At 52.5% G+C, this 17,860-nt stretch overlaps 1 protein-coding gene across 1 annotated transcript in view; it reads right to left on the bottom strand.

The window, feature by feature from the left end:
• Window positions 1-336: 336 nt before the first annotated feature.
• ASPRV1 (aspartic peptidase retroviral like 1) overlaps window positions 337-17,860 on the bottom strand; it is a 114,491-nt gene continuing 96,967 nt past the window's right edge. Inside the window, exons 7-10 of the mRNA XM_081100528.1 lie at window positions 12,407-12,595; window positions 10,638-10,734; window positions 4,530-4,623; window positions 337-2,135 (exon numbers count right to left, since the gene is read on the bottom strand). Of these exons, the coding sequence (XP_080956654.1) occupies window positions 885-2,000 (1,116 nt within the window). The 5' untranslated portion in view covers window positions 2,001-2,135; window positions 4,530-4,623; window positions 10,638-10,734; window positions 12,407-12,595 and the 3' untranslated portion in view covers window positions 337-884. The remainder of the gene's footprint in view (window positions 2,136-4,529; window positions 4,624-10,637; window positions 10,735-12,406; window positions 12,596-17,860) is intronic.

Raw genomic sequence — 17,860 nt, 5'->3', positions numbered from 1 at the left:
CAATCCCCGATCAACACACCTCACAAATAACTTTAGGGTAACTTTTGGGTATAAGGGGCAATTCTGATGCTATATTATTATAGTTTGAAATGATTAGAGGAATTAGGACTCCATTAAAAATGATGGTAGGAATTATGGAGAAAATAAGTCAAAATATTTGAAATTGAGGTTGTCATAAAATCCAAGGTACACAGCCACCGTCTATGTATTCTCCTATATCCAGGGTAGGCGCTCAGTAAATACTGGAACCTTCCTTCTCTTCGACATTTACACCCTGTTTTCCTCACCCTCTCACATCCATCCCATTCATCCCCAATCAACACATGATGTGGTTTTGCCATGAGTCAATCTTTATTGGGTTTGGAAGTAATGAGTTATTGGCACAGGACTCCATGGGTTTCAAAGTAAATGACAGAAGGAATATACATCACACAGGTGGGAAGGCCCAGCAGGGAGGAGCCCCGAGAAGCTGTGAGGCCCCTCAGCCAGCCCAGCGGATTCAGGCTCCACAGACCTGGGGAGAAGCAGCCATGTCTCAGGGGTCTCAGAGGTCCTCTAGTCCTCTCTCAAAGACAGTCATCTAGCCTTCATGGAACCTTCTTCCAGCCTTTGAGTCTTTGCCACCAACAGCAGCTTGGCAACCGTGAGGACCCTCTCTCCCTCTAAGAAAGCCAGCCTGCTCTCCCCACCCGTGCAGTTCCCAGTGAAGCCTCCCGCACCAGGGCGGATTCAGGGCCTGCGGAGGGAGGAGGGGAGGAGTAGAGGAGGGAAAGAGTTGGTTTTAGAGGGTTGGCCAAGCCCAGGGATCCCCTGAGGACCGGCCCTTCCCCTCCGCTGTGGTGGGTCTGCCACCAGTATTTGGGGGGTGAGGAAATGGGGGCTTTTCAATAGGAGGGCTGCTGCCCCTCCTCTGAGGGGTCCTCCTCTATGAGCTCCAGGTCAAACTCATCTTCCAGGGACCCTCCAACAGGCAGGAGGCGGAACTTCTTCCCTTTCAGGGTGCACGTGCGATGCTCGAAGTCCAGGACGGCGTTGTGGTCCTGGAGCACATCGGTGCCAATGATGGCTTCTTCAGCACTGGCGTTGGCCACCAGGAACTCTGCCTTGAGCTTCAGTTTGCCCAGCGACACCACCGTGTCCCAGATGCCCAGGATCTTCATTTCTGCCCCATTGGCCACTTTTACCACATTCTCAAAGGGCCGAAGGGTGTCCAAGTCCCCATCCGTGACCTCCTCCCACAAGTTCGGGTGGACCACGGAGACCTGGGCCCCGGAGTCCACCAGGAACCTCACGGGCACTTTGCCAATTTTCCCCTTGAGGTAGTAGCCCTTACCCATGCTGTTGGCAAAGACGATCTCCTTGGGCAGGTGGCTGCGGGCGGCTGTGGGCCCCCCGAAGGTCTTCAGCAGGGTGTCTTTCACAGCCTCGTAGTCCCCCTGGTCCTCGGCACTGAGTCCATCGTAGACCTTCAGGGCATCTCCCCTGAGGGACTCTTTCAGGAACCTTAGCTGGGTCGCATGGTCCCAATGGTTGAGGTCATTGATGACCTCAAAGCGGTGCAGCCAGAGGTGGGGGGCTATGTTGGCTCCATTGAAAGGCTCCGGGATGAAGGCATGCTCCCGGCGGCCTCCCTGGCTCCTGGCTCCGCTACCGGCCATCCCTCTGCTCTTGTCTGGAACGGCAGCAGCAACCCACGCCAAGTAGAGAAAGCCACAGAGCAGTGCCGGCGCAATCACGCTGGAGAACAAGTCCTCTTTAGTGTTGCTGAGGTGCCCGGCCTGGGGCAGGCAGAAGGGACCAGGTGAGGGTTGTCTGACGAACTGCTGGGTGCAGAGGTGGCTACTGTGGCATGCTCTCTCTGCAGAGCCTTTTTGATGCCTAGCCTGGCCCCCAGGGCTCCCCTTCTTCTTTGTTCTAGAAGCTCCGCCCCTGCTTGTCCTGCCCTCCTGCCAGCATCCTGCCCAACGAGCAGGATCAGTGCCTCGCCCTTCTGCACCCATCCATGAGACCGGCACAGGCCAGCCCACGTTGCCAGCCTCAGTCAGAGGGGGACCACTCAGGTACCCTCCCCAGACTGTGCCCCAGAATAACACATGACACAGAAGACGTTATGACATCCAGGTGTTTGTCATCAGCTGGAAAAGGAAGGGGGAGGCAGGGATCAGAGGCCCATCAACCTTTAGAATGGGGGAACCCTTTGCCCTCAGCCCCAAGTGAGCACTGTGAGTGGTTAAAGGAAGGGGCCTTACATTAACTGCACTCCTATGTGTGCACATGGGGTAGGTGTTTTCTCATACCTTCTGCGCCAAGTGTGGAATCCCATAAGATTCCCCAGAGAGGGAGAGAGAAGAGGGTCCCAGAATCAAGAACGCACAGAAATAGTTTTTAAATGATGGGACACACACAGCATTTTCCATGAACTCGATTGCTACAGTAATTTTCCCTCGTTGATCACATCCAATTCAGAGTCAGAACTCTTCCAGGCTGGCCTTAGCCCTTGTACCTCACTAAGTCCCTGAAGCGGGCTGGTGCAGACCTTGAACTCTGGGAGTGAACGCCACCGGAAGCCAGAGCCGGGATCCAGCTCCAGCTCCAGCTCTGGGCGTGCCACGTGTGTCGTCTCCTCCCAATGGCCCCTCTCACCTTCCAGGAACCTCCCAAGAGCCCCTTCCTCCCGCCCCCCACCTGATCATTTATAAAAAGAGCAGTCAGGGAATTTTACTCCCATCTGTTCCCAGAAGGGGGAAGTCTGCCATGTTGGTGAAGCTTTGGCTGGAGGAGGTTGGGCTGTATAACCTCCTGCTGGGAGGTGGGGGGTGCAGGGTCACCCCATGGATGCCCAGAAGGTGGATCTGTGGGCCCCAGGGCTGCAGCCTGACTTGGGCCTGTGCAGGGAGATTGGGGCTTTGGGGGGGCACTCTTATGACCCCTTCAAATGACACCTCTTCCATGGAGCCTTCTACCCTGCCCCTTGCACGGGTGCCCACTCCCAGTCGAGTGTGTTGCAGTGTGCTGTGCTGGTTTATTCACCAGCCTGTCTCCTTCGATGAACCAGGGTGTGAGGCTCACACATATCAGGCAGGTGTCACTGTCTTCAGTCCCCACAGAAACTTATTCTGGGGTCAGCAGGTGCTCTCTGCTGGGCTCCGGGCTGGCCGAGTGCTCTCACCCAACAGGAGAGACTAAGGCAGGAGAGGAGCAAGAACCAGGGCATACCTGTGGCCTTGGGCTGTTTTCCTGGCCCGTGGCCTATCCTCACTGGCTTCCTGTACCACTCATCACCGTCATAGTACCTGGCTGAATCCCAGGGGACCCTGGCCCCAATCCTGCCTGGAGACAGTCCAGGTTCCTGACGATGCGGAAAGACCCCCATCCCTGCCACTGTCTTCACCCCTTCCACCTGACACAGTGAGCCAGCAGATAGGCAGCTGGGTCAACACCTCTCATCACAGCTGCCAAGCTAAGGTGGGGCCATTCCAGGAGCCCAGGGGAGGGGGAATGAAGTCACTGGAAAGGTGTCAAGGGCAGGTGGGTCTCTGAGAAGATTGCATAATAAATAATCCTGCACCCAGAGAAATGCCCCGGCCACCCGCAGGACCAGGAAGCCCCTTCCGCCGGCGGACTTCTGTGGACAGACGCCCAGCCCCTGGAATGGGCGTTGTTCTGTGGCCCAGGGACCTGACCTAGTGGCCTCCTGGCTCCCTGGTATTTGTCACCCACACACACACCTGGTCCCTTGGCAGTGAGAATGGGTGAGGAGGCTGACATGTGACCAAGGGAGGTGAGAGGCAGGTGGCTAATCAGCTGGCGAATTAGAGCTGCTAGATGCCCCAACTGTGGCTCTTCACACCACACTGAAGTCAGACCTCCCCGGGTGCTCTGAACTAGAGGGAGGCAGCCATGGAACTTGGGTGGTGGCACTTCACTTGATTGGATTTGGTGTTTGCTTTGGCAAAGTCATTTCCTATCCATCGCCTCACTGAACTTCATAACAATCTGTGAGGAGACCAGCCCACCCTCCCCTAGGGTCTCAAGCACAGGGAGCTTGAACGTCTGGATGGCTCGCATCAGGACCCGAGACGCCAGTGCATGGAGAAGGGCATTCTGTAAATAAAATCTGGGAAGTGAGCGTGCTGGGCTCGGGAGGTGTGCAGCTAGGGCCTGGGGGCTTGTGCTGTTGATGGCCTCTGACGGGGACAAAGATCTAATGAGCAGTAAGCAAGAGCTGATTGTGGAGTCAAGAATTTCGTGAGCCAGTTGTTAAACCAACTGGTAGCTTTGTGGAAGTATTTACACCACAGAAATTGGCAAATTCTAGATTAAGACTTTTTCCCCTCTGGAAATCCAATTTATCATCACACCCCTGCATGAGGAAGAACTTGTTTTCCCTCTCTCCCCCCGCCCTCCCTCCCACTCCCCCTGGCAGACAAGGCCCCATGGCCAGTGCCTAACAAGTCTATAGTAATCTCCACTCATGCCTGGCCACTATTGAAACCCCCTCTCTAGCCTAGCTTGCCCATGTCACTCACAAACTTTGCACTTCTGTGTCCCTTGGCTTGAGGCAGGGGGCCTTCCGCAGGGAGCTCCCCAGGCTGGCTGTTCACACAGTCCCATCTGGGATCCCTAAGACAGAAGCACACGGAGCTGGTGGTTACCAGGAGAGCCCGGATGGGCTGAGTTTAGGGACTAGTCTCTGGCTAGGGTCAGAAACAGGGTGAAGTAAGTTCTCAAGTCCCTTAACCCTTGGGAGATGCCCGCACGTGCAACACCCCAAAACCACTCAGGGACCTCAAAATTGCCATGCTATTGCTACACTGATGAGCTAAACCAGCTGGGGCAAACCAGGTGTCTCCTCCCAGAACCTCAGAAATCGTGGCTAATTATTGACAAGTATAGGTATTGGGGCGGGAACACCCTCATTATTACCCACTAGCATTTCCTGAGCATGTTCTGAAGCAGGCACCGGGCACTTAACCCGAGAGGAGGCAAATCAGGACAGTAAACAGGAAGGACGGAGGGAGTCCTCACCTCCACACCTCCTCACTGAGATCTCAAGGCTGCGAACTCTGCCTGCACCATGCGGCCCCAGCTTCCCAGGCCCCTTTGCCGCTTCTCCCCCCACCCCCACGCCATCCCACCCAGGACAGGGCCCATTAGGGCCCCGGAGAATTGAAGCGCTTGGTGGGCAGTGAGGACGCAACTGGAAACCATGGGCCGCCTTCTCTGTGCTGTTTCTGCTGCCTGACGATTTCTGAGGGCACAGAGGGCATGGTGCTGGCAGGAGCCTGAGCCTTCAAGTCCTGAGGGTGGGGGCAGGGCCCAGTGATGCAGGGTGGGCTGGGAGGGGACCTGGACATTCTCAGGACATCTTTCTTAGCAAAGAGCTGAGAGACCTTATGGGTTTGGGTGCCCCGGTGAGGCCCGGACTGGAAGAGAGGGAGGGAGGGTCGGTAAAGGTGCAGCACGCCCCACAGGGCACAGGCGCCGCTGCGGCTGCTCGCCAGGCTCATGCGGGGACGGGGGAGAGGGAGGGGGATGCAAGGGCTCGTTCAGGCAGCAAAGCAGGGCTGAAGGGAGACCGGAGGCACACAGTCTCCATCTGACCTGTGAAGTCACACGGACTCTCACTCAGAAAGGTCCAAGCTCGGTCTGCTGCTCTGCTGTTGTTGTCTTGAAATTCCCAATAATTTATTTTTATTTATTTTATTTTTTTGTTAATCCTCACAAGAGGATATTTTCCCATTGATTTTTAGAGAGAGTGGGAGGGAGGGAGAGACACAGAGAGAAAGAAACATCGATGTGAGAGAAACACACCGACTGGTTGCTTCCCACAGGTGTCTGAACCGAGGCCGGGATTGAGCCTGCAACCGAGGCATGTGCCCTTGACCACAATCGAACCCGGGACCCTTCAGTCTACAGGCCAATGCTCTATCCATTAAGCCAAACCGGCTGGGGTGAAATTCCCAATAATTTTGAATAAGGGGCCCACACTTTTGTTTTGCACCAGACCCTGTAAATTATGTGGCTGGTGTTGTCTCCAACCCACCTAATGGGGACTTCTCACACACACACACACACACACACACACACACACACACACACACCACACAATACAAACGCACATACACACACCACACAATACAAACGCACATACACACACCACACAAACACTCATTACCACACACATATACACTGTCTACAAAAACACACTCTCCACCACTACACACTGGGCACATGTAAAACACACAGTCACTACAGTTCACAGTTCAAAACAGCTGAGAAACTGCGTAACCTGCATATAGATTCAGCTCCCACGTTTCATTTTACATATCTATTTGCACACATTTACATTGAGCATTAAAACCATATTTATTGGAGGCACCTGCTGTTTATTAGCCTCTGGGCACACTTGCTGGCTCAGAAGACTAGGTAGGTCCCCATCACCATGGCTTACAAGCCAATGAAAACGGGATAAAGATGTTTAACCGCCCAGTTTTGAAGAGTTTAAGACCAACGTGTATGTGCAGGTCGGCCACTTGAAGCAGCCCCATCACAGCCACGCCGCTTTGAAAGTGGGTCATCCTGCCAGCTGCCCTCCCACGGTGTGGGCCAAGGACAGGATCCCTCCATGGCTGCCACCTCTGGGATGGCACTCACTGCCACGCGAAAGGTCCCACTTGTCTGCACAGCTCCCTCCCAGCCCTCCGATGCCCCAGCCCCGGGGTTGGTGTGACTGTGTGGGTGTCCTAGGAGCAGGGCCACAGCGGCTCCCAGCATTCTGTGTCAGCGGTTATGGCCTCGGGTCCTCAAGCTGAAAGGAGGAACAATGGGGTGACTTCTGCACAAAAATCCCAGGAATGCATAAAGGAGCCCAGCGAAGTCTGGTGGCTCCGACCAAGGCAAGGCGTGGTCCCTTATTCCCCAACCACAAACCCGGACGACCAGCGCCGCTGTTCCCCAGCAGGAACGACCCAGCGGTCACGTCGGTCACGGCCAAACGGCCCAGCGCACTTGGGCAAGACAGCTTTGTCTTAACTGGTCCCTTTCTTGGTCCCTGCCACAGCCTCGCTGACACAGCCCGCCTGCTGGCAGGGCCTTCCCGGTTCTCCATTGTTCCAGAGGCTCTTCCTCCCATTTGGGTTGCCACCCATTTCAGAACTCCCACCCAAAGCAGCCCAGCTCAGCCCACCAACGGCACCCCTGTGTCCGCAGGCAGCGAGATGCTTGGTGCCAGTGGTGGTCCTGGGCCCCCCTGCCACAGCCAGCCTCCAGGCCCAGGGTCAGGGTCAGGGCCAACCGAGAGTGGGTCAGAGCAAGGTGCTGACTACTCCCCGAGCAGACCAATACGCCAAAACCGGTTCTTTCCCTGTTTTTATCTTTCAATCAAATCTGAAGATTACTTAAGGTGTTCTGAAGGCCGCCCCACTCCTCTCCTCACAGCCCAGCCCTGTAAATTGAGTTTCCGCCTTCTTCCCAATTCCTGATGCCCCCGCCCTAGAACAAGCCCTCACCCCTTCCTGCTCTGGTTTCTGCCATGCTCCCCCCAGGCCACGGATGCCCAGGGTTCTGGTGGCCAGAGTAACTGTCTCTAAGGGAAGACCCTCTGCAGAGCCCTTCCTCCACTTAAGGTTGGAAGTGGGACTTGTAACACAGACCAAACAGCTCTGGAGACATTAACCCACTTCCAACAAACACTCCTGAAATTTAAGAAATGTCCAGACAATCAAAATATACAGACTGGGTATTCTCTAGATCAGGGGTGGGCAAACTTTTTGACTCGAGGGCCACAATGGGTTCTTAAACTGGACCGGAGGGCCGGAACAAATGCATGGATGGAGTGTTTGTGTGAACTAATATAAATTCAAAGTAAACATCATTACGTAAAAGGGTACGGTCTTTTATTTCAATAGTTTTATTCATTAGTTTGCCCACGGCTGCTCTAGATACAAGTGGGCTTCTAATGACACTAGGGAACTTGGCTCAGAGCTAGACACATGGAAGACTTTTGTCCAACTTAAAATACCTCAAAGGCAGCTTTGAACTAATCCTGAAATAGTTTAATTGCTGCTAATGATAACTGGTATTGTGAGCAATGCAAACATATAAAATAACCTCAACATGAAGAACTGCTTCTTTTGAATCCATTGCCAACTTAGCTTTGCTCCTAACTTATAGGAGATGGGGGACAAAGCAGGGCCCCCCCTCTGGCATGTCACAGTTGTCTCCCTTCTTCACCACCCAGGAGAAGTAGGGGAGGCAGGAATGGGCAGAAGGAGAAAAACAGCTCATGCATGGAAATCTCCAGGCTATTGGTAGCAGCAGAGGTAAACATTTACTGAGTGCCTACTATGCGCCAGACACCATGCTGGAGGCTGTAAACTAGTATAAGGCACTCTGAGAATCTGCAGCACAGATGAGGATGGGCAATGCCAAATAAGTGGGTTGATTCAATTCCATACATATTTCTTAAGGCCAACTCTGCCTCACGTAGAGCGGTGAGTCAGCCCTGAGCCCCACCCTCACATAGCGCTCAGGTGAGTGGGGTGATAGAATCAGATACAGAGAGATGAGTATGGGACGTGGGCAAGATGGGGGCCCAAGGAGCATTGAGCAACTCGTCCCACTAGAAGTCAGCTAATGTTATCTAAGAAAAACCATGAAACCAATGTTAAAGGGGAGGCCTGCATTAGCATAAACTCGGGAAGATAGGGCACCACAAGCCACAAACGTGGCTCCATTGTTGCTCGTAAAGTAGACTCTCTGTGGAGGGATTTGGGGGTGAAGGCCATGGCACTGAGCCACTGGTGTGGACACACTGAAAGGAGGGAGCTGAGTGGTGGGGTTAGTCTCTGGATAAAATAGTCCAGTTAAGAATATGTGTATAAGCCCTGGCTGGTATGGCTCAGTGGATAGAGTGTCGGCCTGTGGACTGAAGGGTCCTGGGTTCGATTCCGGTCAAGGACACATGCCTGGGTTGTGGGCTTGATCCCCAGTAGGGGGTGTGCAGGAGGCAGCTGATCAATGATTCTCTCTCATCATTGATGTTTCTATCTCTCCCCCTCTCCCTTACTCTCTGAAATCAATAAAAATACGTTTTAATAAATAAATAAATAAATAAATAAATAATAAAATAAAAATATATTTTAAAAAATATATGTGTATAAGTGTAGGGAAATAAACAGGGAAGAAATACACCAAAACAGTGAAAGTACTAATTTTTGGATAGTAGAATCACAAATGATCTCAATTTTCTTCTATATACACTTTGAGAATATATTCTTTAATAAGAAAACAGCATTTAAAAATATTTAAAAATTGTTCCTGCAATTTTGTGTAAGCTTAAAGTTATTTCCAAATAAAAAAGCTTTTAACCAGAGGTAGGTGGGTAATCACTGTATCTTCCGCTCAATTTTGCTCTGAACCTAAAACTGATCTAAAAAATGAAGACTGTTAAAAAAAATTTTTAAGTTTTTAAAAAGGTACTTAAAATAGATAAATAAAATAGTAAACAGGTACTTAAAGGGGGTGTCATTAAATAACATAATCATTGAAGCTAAATGATAGGTATAAGAGGGATGTCCATTTGCATTTCCCACAGCTCTTGGGTGTGTTTGAAATTTTTCCACAGCAAAAAGTAAAATAATAAGTAAACAAAACTCTGTGCCAAGACCCTGCCTGGCCTGCCCAGCTCGAGGCCTGCTGCATGTGACTCTCCAGAGCCCAGAACTGCTCTAGACTCATCCACATATCAGGACAGGCCGCCTCAGCCATGTCTCATGTCCCTGCTCGGCGTCCGCTCCCTCGCCCCGTCACAGACACTCTCAGCGAACTCAGCTGCAGCCCCGGCCTGCACACTGGCCCCGGGCTCCAGGTGGGCACCCAACCCTCAACCATGGCCGCAGGACCAGCCCTGACCCTGCACACAGCGCACCATGGACCGCCCCTCCTGCCTGGGCTGCCACCCAGCTTCCCATTGCAGGTCTCCCTGACCCGTACCCTCTTTTTCTTCATGGGCTCCCCTCTCTCACACCAGTCAGCATGCACCAATCTCTCACAGCTTAAAAACTAACCCCTTCGCATGGTCCAGCATCCCCGCTCGGTCAATGACTACTTGCTCCTTTTTCCGGCCAGTTTTCTAGAAGGGCTGGTGTACATTTGCGGGGCCATGGCACACATGGGTGCTCCACTGTGGGGCCCGTGGGGGCTGAAATCCAGCCTGCACCCCTCTCACCGAGCCCGAGTGCTGGCAAGAGGGTTTGATCTGCCTGGAGGAAGGCGTGTCCCTTTCTAACTCGCACAAAGGCACCATATGGTCTACGTGAGCCCCGCTCTCTCCGCCTCAGTGTGACATCTCCGCTCACTGCCAAAGCCCCGGCTCCTGCCACACACCCTCCACGCGCCCTTGCCCAGGGCACCTGTGTCCTCCCACGGCCACATCCCATGGCCCCTTCAGGAATTAGATTTTCTGAAGCATCTGCATCGCTGTGTTTCCTCCTAGGTCTTCTCTGCCCCCTTGGCTCCTGTGACCCAAGTTTCTGGATCTTGTGAAGGGATTAAGAAGCATAAATCGATATATGAAATAGTCACGGGGATATAAAGTACAGCACAGGGAATGTAGTTAATGATGTAACACTTACGTATGGTGCCAGGTGGGTCCTGGAAATATCGGGGGACGGGGATGGGGGCAGGGGTCGTCTGTAAAGTATGTGACTGTCTAACCACTATGCTGTACACCTGAAATAACACAAAATAATAATGCATGGACACTGTAGCTGAAAAATACAATTTTTTAAAGTTAAAAAATAGAAAGACCACTTCCCTCAGCCTTTCATGGGCTTTCTCTCATCTGTCTCCCTGGCCCAGCCCCGCTCCTCTGTTCCAGCTGCCCACTGCCATGTCCACCTACAAGTGCGGCTTCAGCTGAAAGCAGTATCTCCTCCCCATGGCCCCTCTCTGCCTCCTACGTTCTTCATCTGGGCAAAAGGCGCCACCCTCTAACCGTTCCCCCGTCAGCACCCCTGGAGTCACCCTGACCTCCCTCCCCTCACTGCCGCATCCGATGATTAATGGGTGGCCACGTCCTGTTGGCTCCTGTGTCTCTCTGCCTCCCACCCTCCCCCTGATTCCCCACTGCCTGTTCAGGCCCAGCTCTTACAACAGTCACCCTGCAGGCCTCCCTGCCTCTGTGCCCTCTGCATTAATCCGCTCTCCCCGGGGCGGCCAGAGTCCTGGGATGTAAGTCTCCTCATGCCACTCTGCCCAACATTCCTTCGTGGCTCCTCAGCCCAAAAGCAAATCCTGACTCTCAAGATGGCACTTGAGGCCTCCTCCCTAGCTCATGGTCCACTGACGCCAAGTGGCCCATATTTCCCCAAACATGACAGGCTTTTTTTTTTTGCCTTTTCACAAGCCACTCACTTGGCCAGACTAGCCTTCCTCACACTAGTGGCAATTAAGTTTTTCTTTACTGTGATTACAGTAAGAAAGATATTTCTCATCATACTCCAGTATACATATGCATTATAATATATTAGACACATATACCTATCTATAAATATATGTGCTCTCCATAATATATTCATATAGTCTATATTATTAGTCTGTTATATCACCATTCTATATCACATATTTAACATTAACACATTATCTATTATATATTTAATATTTTACATATACTTATTTTTACAGATAGCTGAAACAAAGTGTATTTATTACATGCAATGTACTCTGACATTTTCTGTCTCTCTCCACTCCTTTTTCTTTATTTCATGCTGGTGATGACACTGAATTAGCTCCCAGCCCACAGCCTGTTCCACCCACCTGAGGCCTCTGCTGCAGCCCGCGGGGCTCAGTGAGGCCTCCAGCGGGAGCAGCGTGACAGAGGGGGGACCAGAACGCACGTCTCAAATGTTCTGAGGGGAAGCGCCAATTTTGTAAATTTCCAATCTGTCATGTATTTGACTTTTAAAAAACATAATAAAAATGAATTACTAGAAAATAAAAGAATAAAGGTATGTTTTAAATGCAAGCCCTGATTTGTATTACTAGCGGCAGTAGGCCCTGTGGAGTGGCGGCAGGAACGTGCTGGGAGGTGGACACCAGGGAGGGGCCAGAGGCACGAGGCGGCTTTGCCAGTCCTTTTGGTGCCCCCAAGTCCTTGACATGTGCCACACCTGCCCTCCCTGCCTCTGTCCTGGAGCAATTCCAGTGTCCACAGTGGAAGGGGCTTTACTGAGGACAAGGGGCTGCTGTGCAGGCTCCCGCCTTGCCAAGAGGGCCGGCTGCCTGAGTTCGCATCCTGACTCAGCCACTAACTGGCTGTGGGCAGTGGATAAAGGACTTAACCTCTCCAAGCCTCGGCTTCCTCCCAGGATTGTCCCAGCAGATTAATAAAGCAAGTCCGTACCTCAGGGCTTGGCCCAGGGCCAGAACGGGGTTGGCACCCCACCTTCCAGATGCCATGGTTATGATGCTGCTGTCGTCTCCTGTCTCAGGGTCGCCTTGTCCTCACGGGCCCCTTCTCTTTGTGCCTCACCCACCTCAGCTCTTTGCTTCTTCTCTGCCTCTCACTCTCAGAAGATGTTTGGCTGGCATCCTACGTGGCGGAGAAAATAGTACATAAATGAGTGTGCAATGAATTCTATTGACATGAAGAATGTTTAGCAATTTACAAATAATAATAAAATATACAGCACTCTTTACTGTAAATTGCACAGAGCAAATTGAGTCTTACAAATGCTTTCATTGATTTTTAGCGACCTGCTGAATCCATATCCAACCTATAACTATAATTGACAGATGAGAGTAGTTCCTATGTAAATGCTGGTTGATAGTTTTATTTGTGGCAACTAGTAAGAAAAAAGTGACACAATGAAGATACATGTTGGAACTTCACTTGTTTCTCAGTGATGTGAGCACATCTTCACTGAATGAGAGCATAGTTTTTGGACACTGGAAGAACTTGGCTCAATTTTTCTGTACAATTTACCATGTAGTGGCTACAGGCACAATATACATTTAAGTTTAATGTGCATTATACATTTTCTCTATAACTTTGTTAAGTCTAGACAGTCAACAAACAATAAATCAAACCCTGATTTGTGGAGTTTGCAAACTTCTATGCTGTAAATATTTCCACCTGACCAATTTCAAGCTATTAATATGATGTCATTGAATGCAAGTTGGGAAGGACAGCATAGTAACACATTATATAGTATTTCCACCGACATAATAAATGTAAATAATCTTACAAGCATAAATAATAAAATGTAAAATTCTTAGGAAGTTTTGAGTATTTATCTTTGTTTCCAATATAATTGATCTAATTGTAATGCTATATAATTTAATTTTAAAATAATAGCTGGTTTAACTACTGCCTTGTAAAGTTCCTAAAATTTCACAATCAGCTCTCAGGAGCTGGTGTGATCGCACACCTGGATCCATCCCCTCACCCCCAGCTGTGTTTTGAATGGGGCCTTCGAAAAGCTCTCCAAACCTGATGGCCTCTTCCAATGTTCTTTTCAGGTCTTATAAGCAAAACTAAACTCATTTTCTTGCTCTCAAACCTGCTCCTCTCCAAGGCTGCCATCTTGGAGAACGAAGGACTTCACCATCCACTCAGCAACCCCAGCCAGACCACATGGCATCACTATCCTGCCACCTTCACACCTCTCTGGCATCAGGTCACTTCCATCTGAACCCCTCGCAACTCTGCCCCTGCTCTCTGACCCTGGCCTGCTCAGGATCACACCCCTGCACGTCCTCCCCGGGCCCCCCACAGCCTTCCTCACGGCCTCTAAAGCACTCACGTCCTACCCTGTTGTACACTGGGAAAAGCCAGTCTCCCCAGAGCCCAACAGTCATTGTCCCCTGTCCCCTTTCTCCAGAGTCATCCGTGGCTCACTCAATCTCTGCCCCAATGGCAGAACTAGCTACAGTTTCCTTAACATATCCCACTCTCCCAAACTTCCATCCCTCCATGCCAGTCCCTGTCTTGGAATGCCCTTCTCCATTCAAATTCCTGCTTCACAATTCTCAGCCCTTCTTTTGGACGCACCTCAAAGGTTAGCACCCTAGTGAGCACCCCAACCCCAAGCAGAATCCATTCATTTGATCATTCATGCATTACTTCATTACTAATATTTTAGTGCCAACTATGTGCCAGGGTCTGTACTAGATGCTGGGATGCAGAAAGGAGCTTGGCTCTCAGAAAGCTCGAACAGGGGAAACAGAGCTAGGGCAACCAGCCCCCTGGTAGACAGAGCTCTGCGGGGTGCTGGAGAAGAGCAGAGGGGGCACCCTTACTCAGGCTCCTGGGGCTTGTAGCTCTTGATCTGATCTTTGCTAGATGGGTAGGAGTTAGCCAGGGGAGGGGTGGGGGAGAGTGTTCCAGGCAGAGGGAAGCAGATGCAAAGGCCCTGAGGCATGAGAGTGCCTGCTGGGAGCTGCAGGTGATTCTGTTTGCTAGTCCTCAAGGTCCAGAGGAAGGCCAGACCAAATCCACGGCGTCTCAACTGGTACGTGGAAGAAGCTGAAATGGTGATGCTGGAGTGGTAAAGGCGATGGGAGCAACAGAAGTCTTCCTGCGCCAGAGCCACGGCCTTTCAGAAAGCTCAGTTTGAGAGATAATGGAGAGAAACCTGACGAGAATCAAAACGAGGGGCTGAGAGGTGAAATGGCAGTGCAAGCAAGAACCGCTAAAGGCCACCTCTAGCGGCAGCGCCGGGGAAGGAGCACCCAGTTCAGGAGGGACGGGGTGGAGAATCAGCGGTGCCGGTGACCCCCTGGAAGGGAGCACTAGGGGGCTGCCCAGTTTCTGGCCGGGGTGACTCGGAGGAGGAGGGTGGCATTCTCTGGAGTGGAAAGCCCAAGGCGTGGCTTTGTGGGGAACCATGAGTTCATCCCCAGACATGCTGGTGGAGGTACAGCTGGTGGAAAGGGCCCCTCAGCAGCTGTCTATTGGCACCTGGACTTCAGGATGTGTGATCACACCAGCTCCTGAGAGCTGATTTGGAATTTGGAAGGCACCAGCAAGTCAGCACCTGGGAATCCTCTCCCTCATGGAGAGCAGATGAGGGTCCCACACGAGCCTGGGAAGCAGTGGCACAGAAGGGGCCAGCAGGATGAGGAGGCAGAAGTAGCGAGGGAGGAAGGAGCAGAGAGTAGCACAGGGACCCAGAGGACAGGAGAGGAGAGTGCTCAGGGAGGAGAGGGTGCTTCGCACAGACCAAGTGTGGCCAAGATCGAGAAGTACCCGAGGATTTTAGCAACTTGGGGGGCACTGGTGGCCCTGGTGGCACTGGGTGAAGGAAGCGTGGCTGGCGAGGAACAGTGCAGGGCAGCGAAGGGAAGGAGGAGGTTGGGAAACTGGGATGATGGCTACCAGGACTGTGGGGTCCCTAGGGAGACCAGGAAGGGAGTGGACCCCCAGCCCCACTGAAATATTAGCCTCTGGGCGGTGGAAGAACTGCCTTTGTGGAGATGAGCCGGGATGCAAGGGTGGAAAGAGGCAGACAAGTATTCAGACTGACCAGCCAGGAAGGTGGACTGTGGGAAGCAGGTGCCAAATGGAGTTAGAAGAACAGGAGTTCTAGGGGGGCGGCCATACCTGGGGGTGGGGGGCAGGAAGAGGCAGAGATGCCTTCAGGTGCAGAGCAGGCGGAGGGCAGGCAGGCAGAGCCTCTGACTTGGGGCAGCAGTGGCCGAGCCCTCACACCCCTGCCGTGCTCACTGCTGGCTGCAGCTGACGGGCACATGCCCCCCAACCTCTCCGGCTCCCTCTGGCAGGGGGGACTGAGCAGCACTCCCTCCACAGCGGGGTGCTCCCCATCTGGTCACCTCTGATTTCCCAGAGAAGCGGGATTTGGGTTGTTGCCCTCAGTGTGGTGGAGAGATGGCATAAATGGGTAGATGACAACAGAGGAGGCTGGAAGAATCCTAGGGAAGCAGAGAGGCTGCGGCTGGCTGGCTGAGGTTTGGCTGTGAGCGGAGGCCTAGAGTGTGTAGCAGCTCCAATCCTCCCACCGGGGAGATGAGGGCGGCAGGAGGTTGGTGGGACCCAGAGCTGGGATGACCAAGCCTAGTCAGGGGCAGTGGCAGGACAGAGGAGAGAGGGGTTGGCAGGTTTGGGCAGACATGTCTGATGTGAGGGAAAGGGTCTGGGCCTTCAGGAGAGGGAGGTGAGGACAGGCTGGAGGGGAGAGTGAGGGGAACCTCCAGGTGGAGGGTAGGGGTGGTGGGAGTTGTGGAAGAAAACTCTGGAAAGGAGAAGGCTGGGATCAGAAAGTGAGGATTCTGGTAGAACCGTTCTGGGGATTGACAAGGTTAGGTGGTCACGGGGGCACGGAGCCATGAGGCCAGGCTGTTCCCAGGATATGGGGTCATGGGCTGGTGACATCCCTGCCACATCCCCTGTCAGCTAGCTGCCCTGCACCCCTGTGTCTGAGCCCCCAGAGCTCCTGGGGACAGAGCTGGTCCTCGGGCACGGGCCTGGCACCTCACCCATCCTTTAGCGAATTGGTAAATTTGGAAACACCCACAATCACTTGAGGAAAAGATTGTAGCAGATACATTTGATTTTGCCAAGAGACTTTGCTATCAGATTAGAGACAGAGGCCAAATCCATGGTTTTGTCCCTGTGATTCCACGTTTTCATCAGTAAAATGTGGGCCTTGCTGAGTGATAAGGGGAAAGGAGTGGAGTGAAGGAGACACGAGCCAGAACGCCCCTCATTGTGCGGGCGCCGAGTGGGTGCCAAAGGTTACTGACTGAATGACGAGTCAGAGGAGCATAAAGGAATGGCGAGACTGCCTATTTCATGTCCCCTTCCTTTCCCTATGGTTAATGCACTTGCTTTGGGGCTGAGCCTGAGTCCATTTCCAGACGGCCTTGGGCCACAGGCATATGCTGGAGACTGCACACCTCAGGGCACAAGGGGAAATACCTGTCCTTGCTCAAAAGCTACAGGAAGTTGCTAAATGGGCCAAAAGAAGAACCAGCTTGCTTGCTGCTCTCTCTTCTCTCCCCACACTCCGCTGTTGCTTCATTAGGGTCAAAACAGGCAAGATAAAATCTGTCCGACTCACAGCTCAAAGACGGAGGAGTGAGAAATGTGGCCCGACTGCAGCTCTGCCCACCCAGTGCCTTCTCTGCCACTGTGTGGCCTGGGGCCCGACCCAGGCTGGGCAACCCCAGCAGCCTGTGCCCTGCTTCGCCAAGGTCTCTGGGCGTCCATATTCTGATCTCTCATGAGATTCAAATCTGGTTTTATTTCTGGATGGTGGATCCTGTTGTTTTCATCTTCTCTGACAAGAAGTTGGGTATAAGTCAGGGAGGGTGGACACCCATGATCCCCCCAGCCCTGCTCTCACCGCAGGCTTCACAGAGGGGCTGCGGAGGCCATTTTCCTTGGAGGCCAGGCCCAGCCCCACAGCGCCGCACTCACTCCAATCTGATCTTGGTGAGGCAGCAACGTGGATGGGCAGCCTTCACCCCGACCCAATCCCGGGGGACCTGGAACCAGTCATGAGTCAACCTCTGAGCCCTGCGGTTGAGTGGAAGCTCTCAGGCAGGCCATGGGACCCCCTGGAGACTCTCCTATTGTTCCTGCATATGAAACACGTCCTTCCTGGAACCTGGCATGGGCCCTTGCCCAGAGGTGATTTTAATCATTATTGTTGAATGCTCTCCAGAATTACTTGAGTGAATGAATGACATGGACACTGAGTCAGGAGCTTTCAAAACCTGTAAGCTTCTGGGTTAGAAAACCCTTTATCAGCCTCTTTTGTTTCACTAAGAGACCCCACCTCACCCCACCAGTGGACACCATGGCAGACCCCTTCTCCCTGCTGGCCCAGCACGA

Source organism: Myotis nattereri (assembly GCF_964212035.1).
Source record: "Myotis nattereri genome assembly, chromosome: 10".
NCBI lineage: Eukaryota > Metazoa > Chordata > Mammalia > Chiroptera > Vespertilionidae > Myotis > Myotis nattereri.
This window is presented reverse-complemented; position numbering and strand designations above follow the sequence as displayed.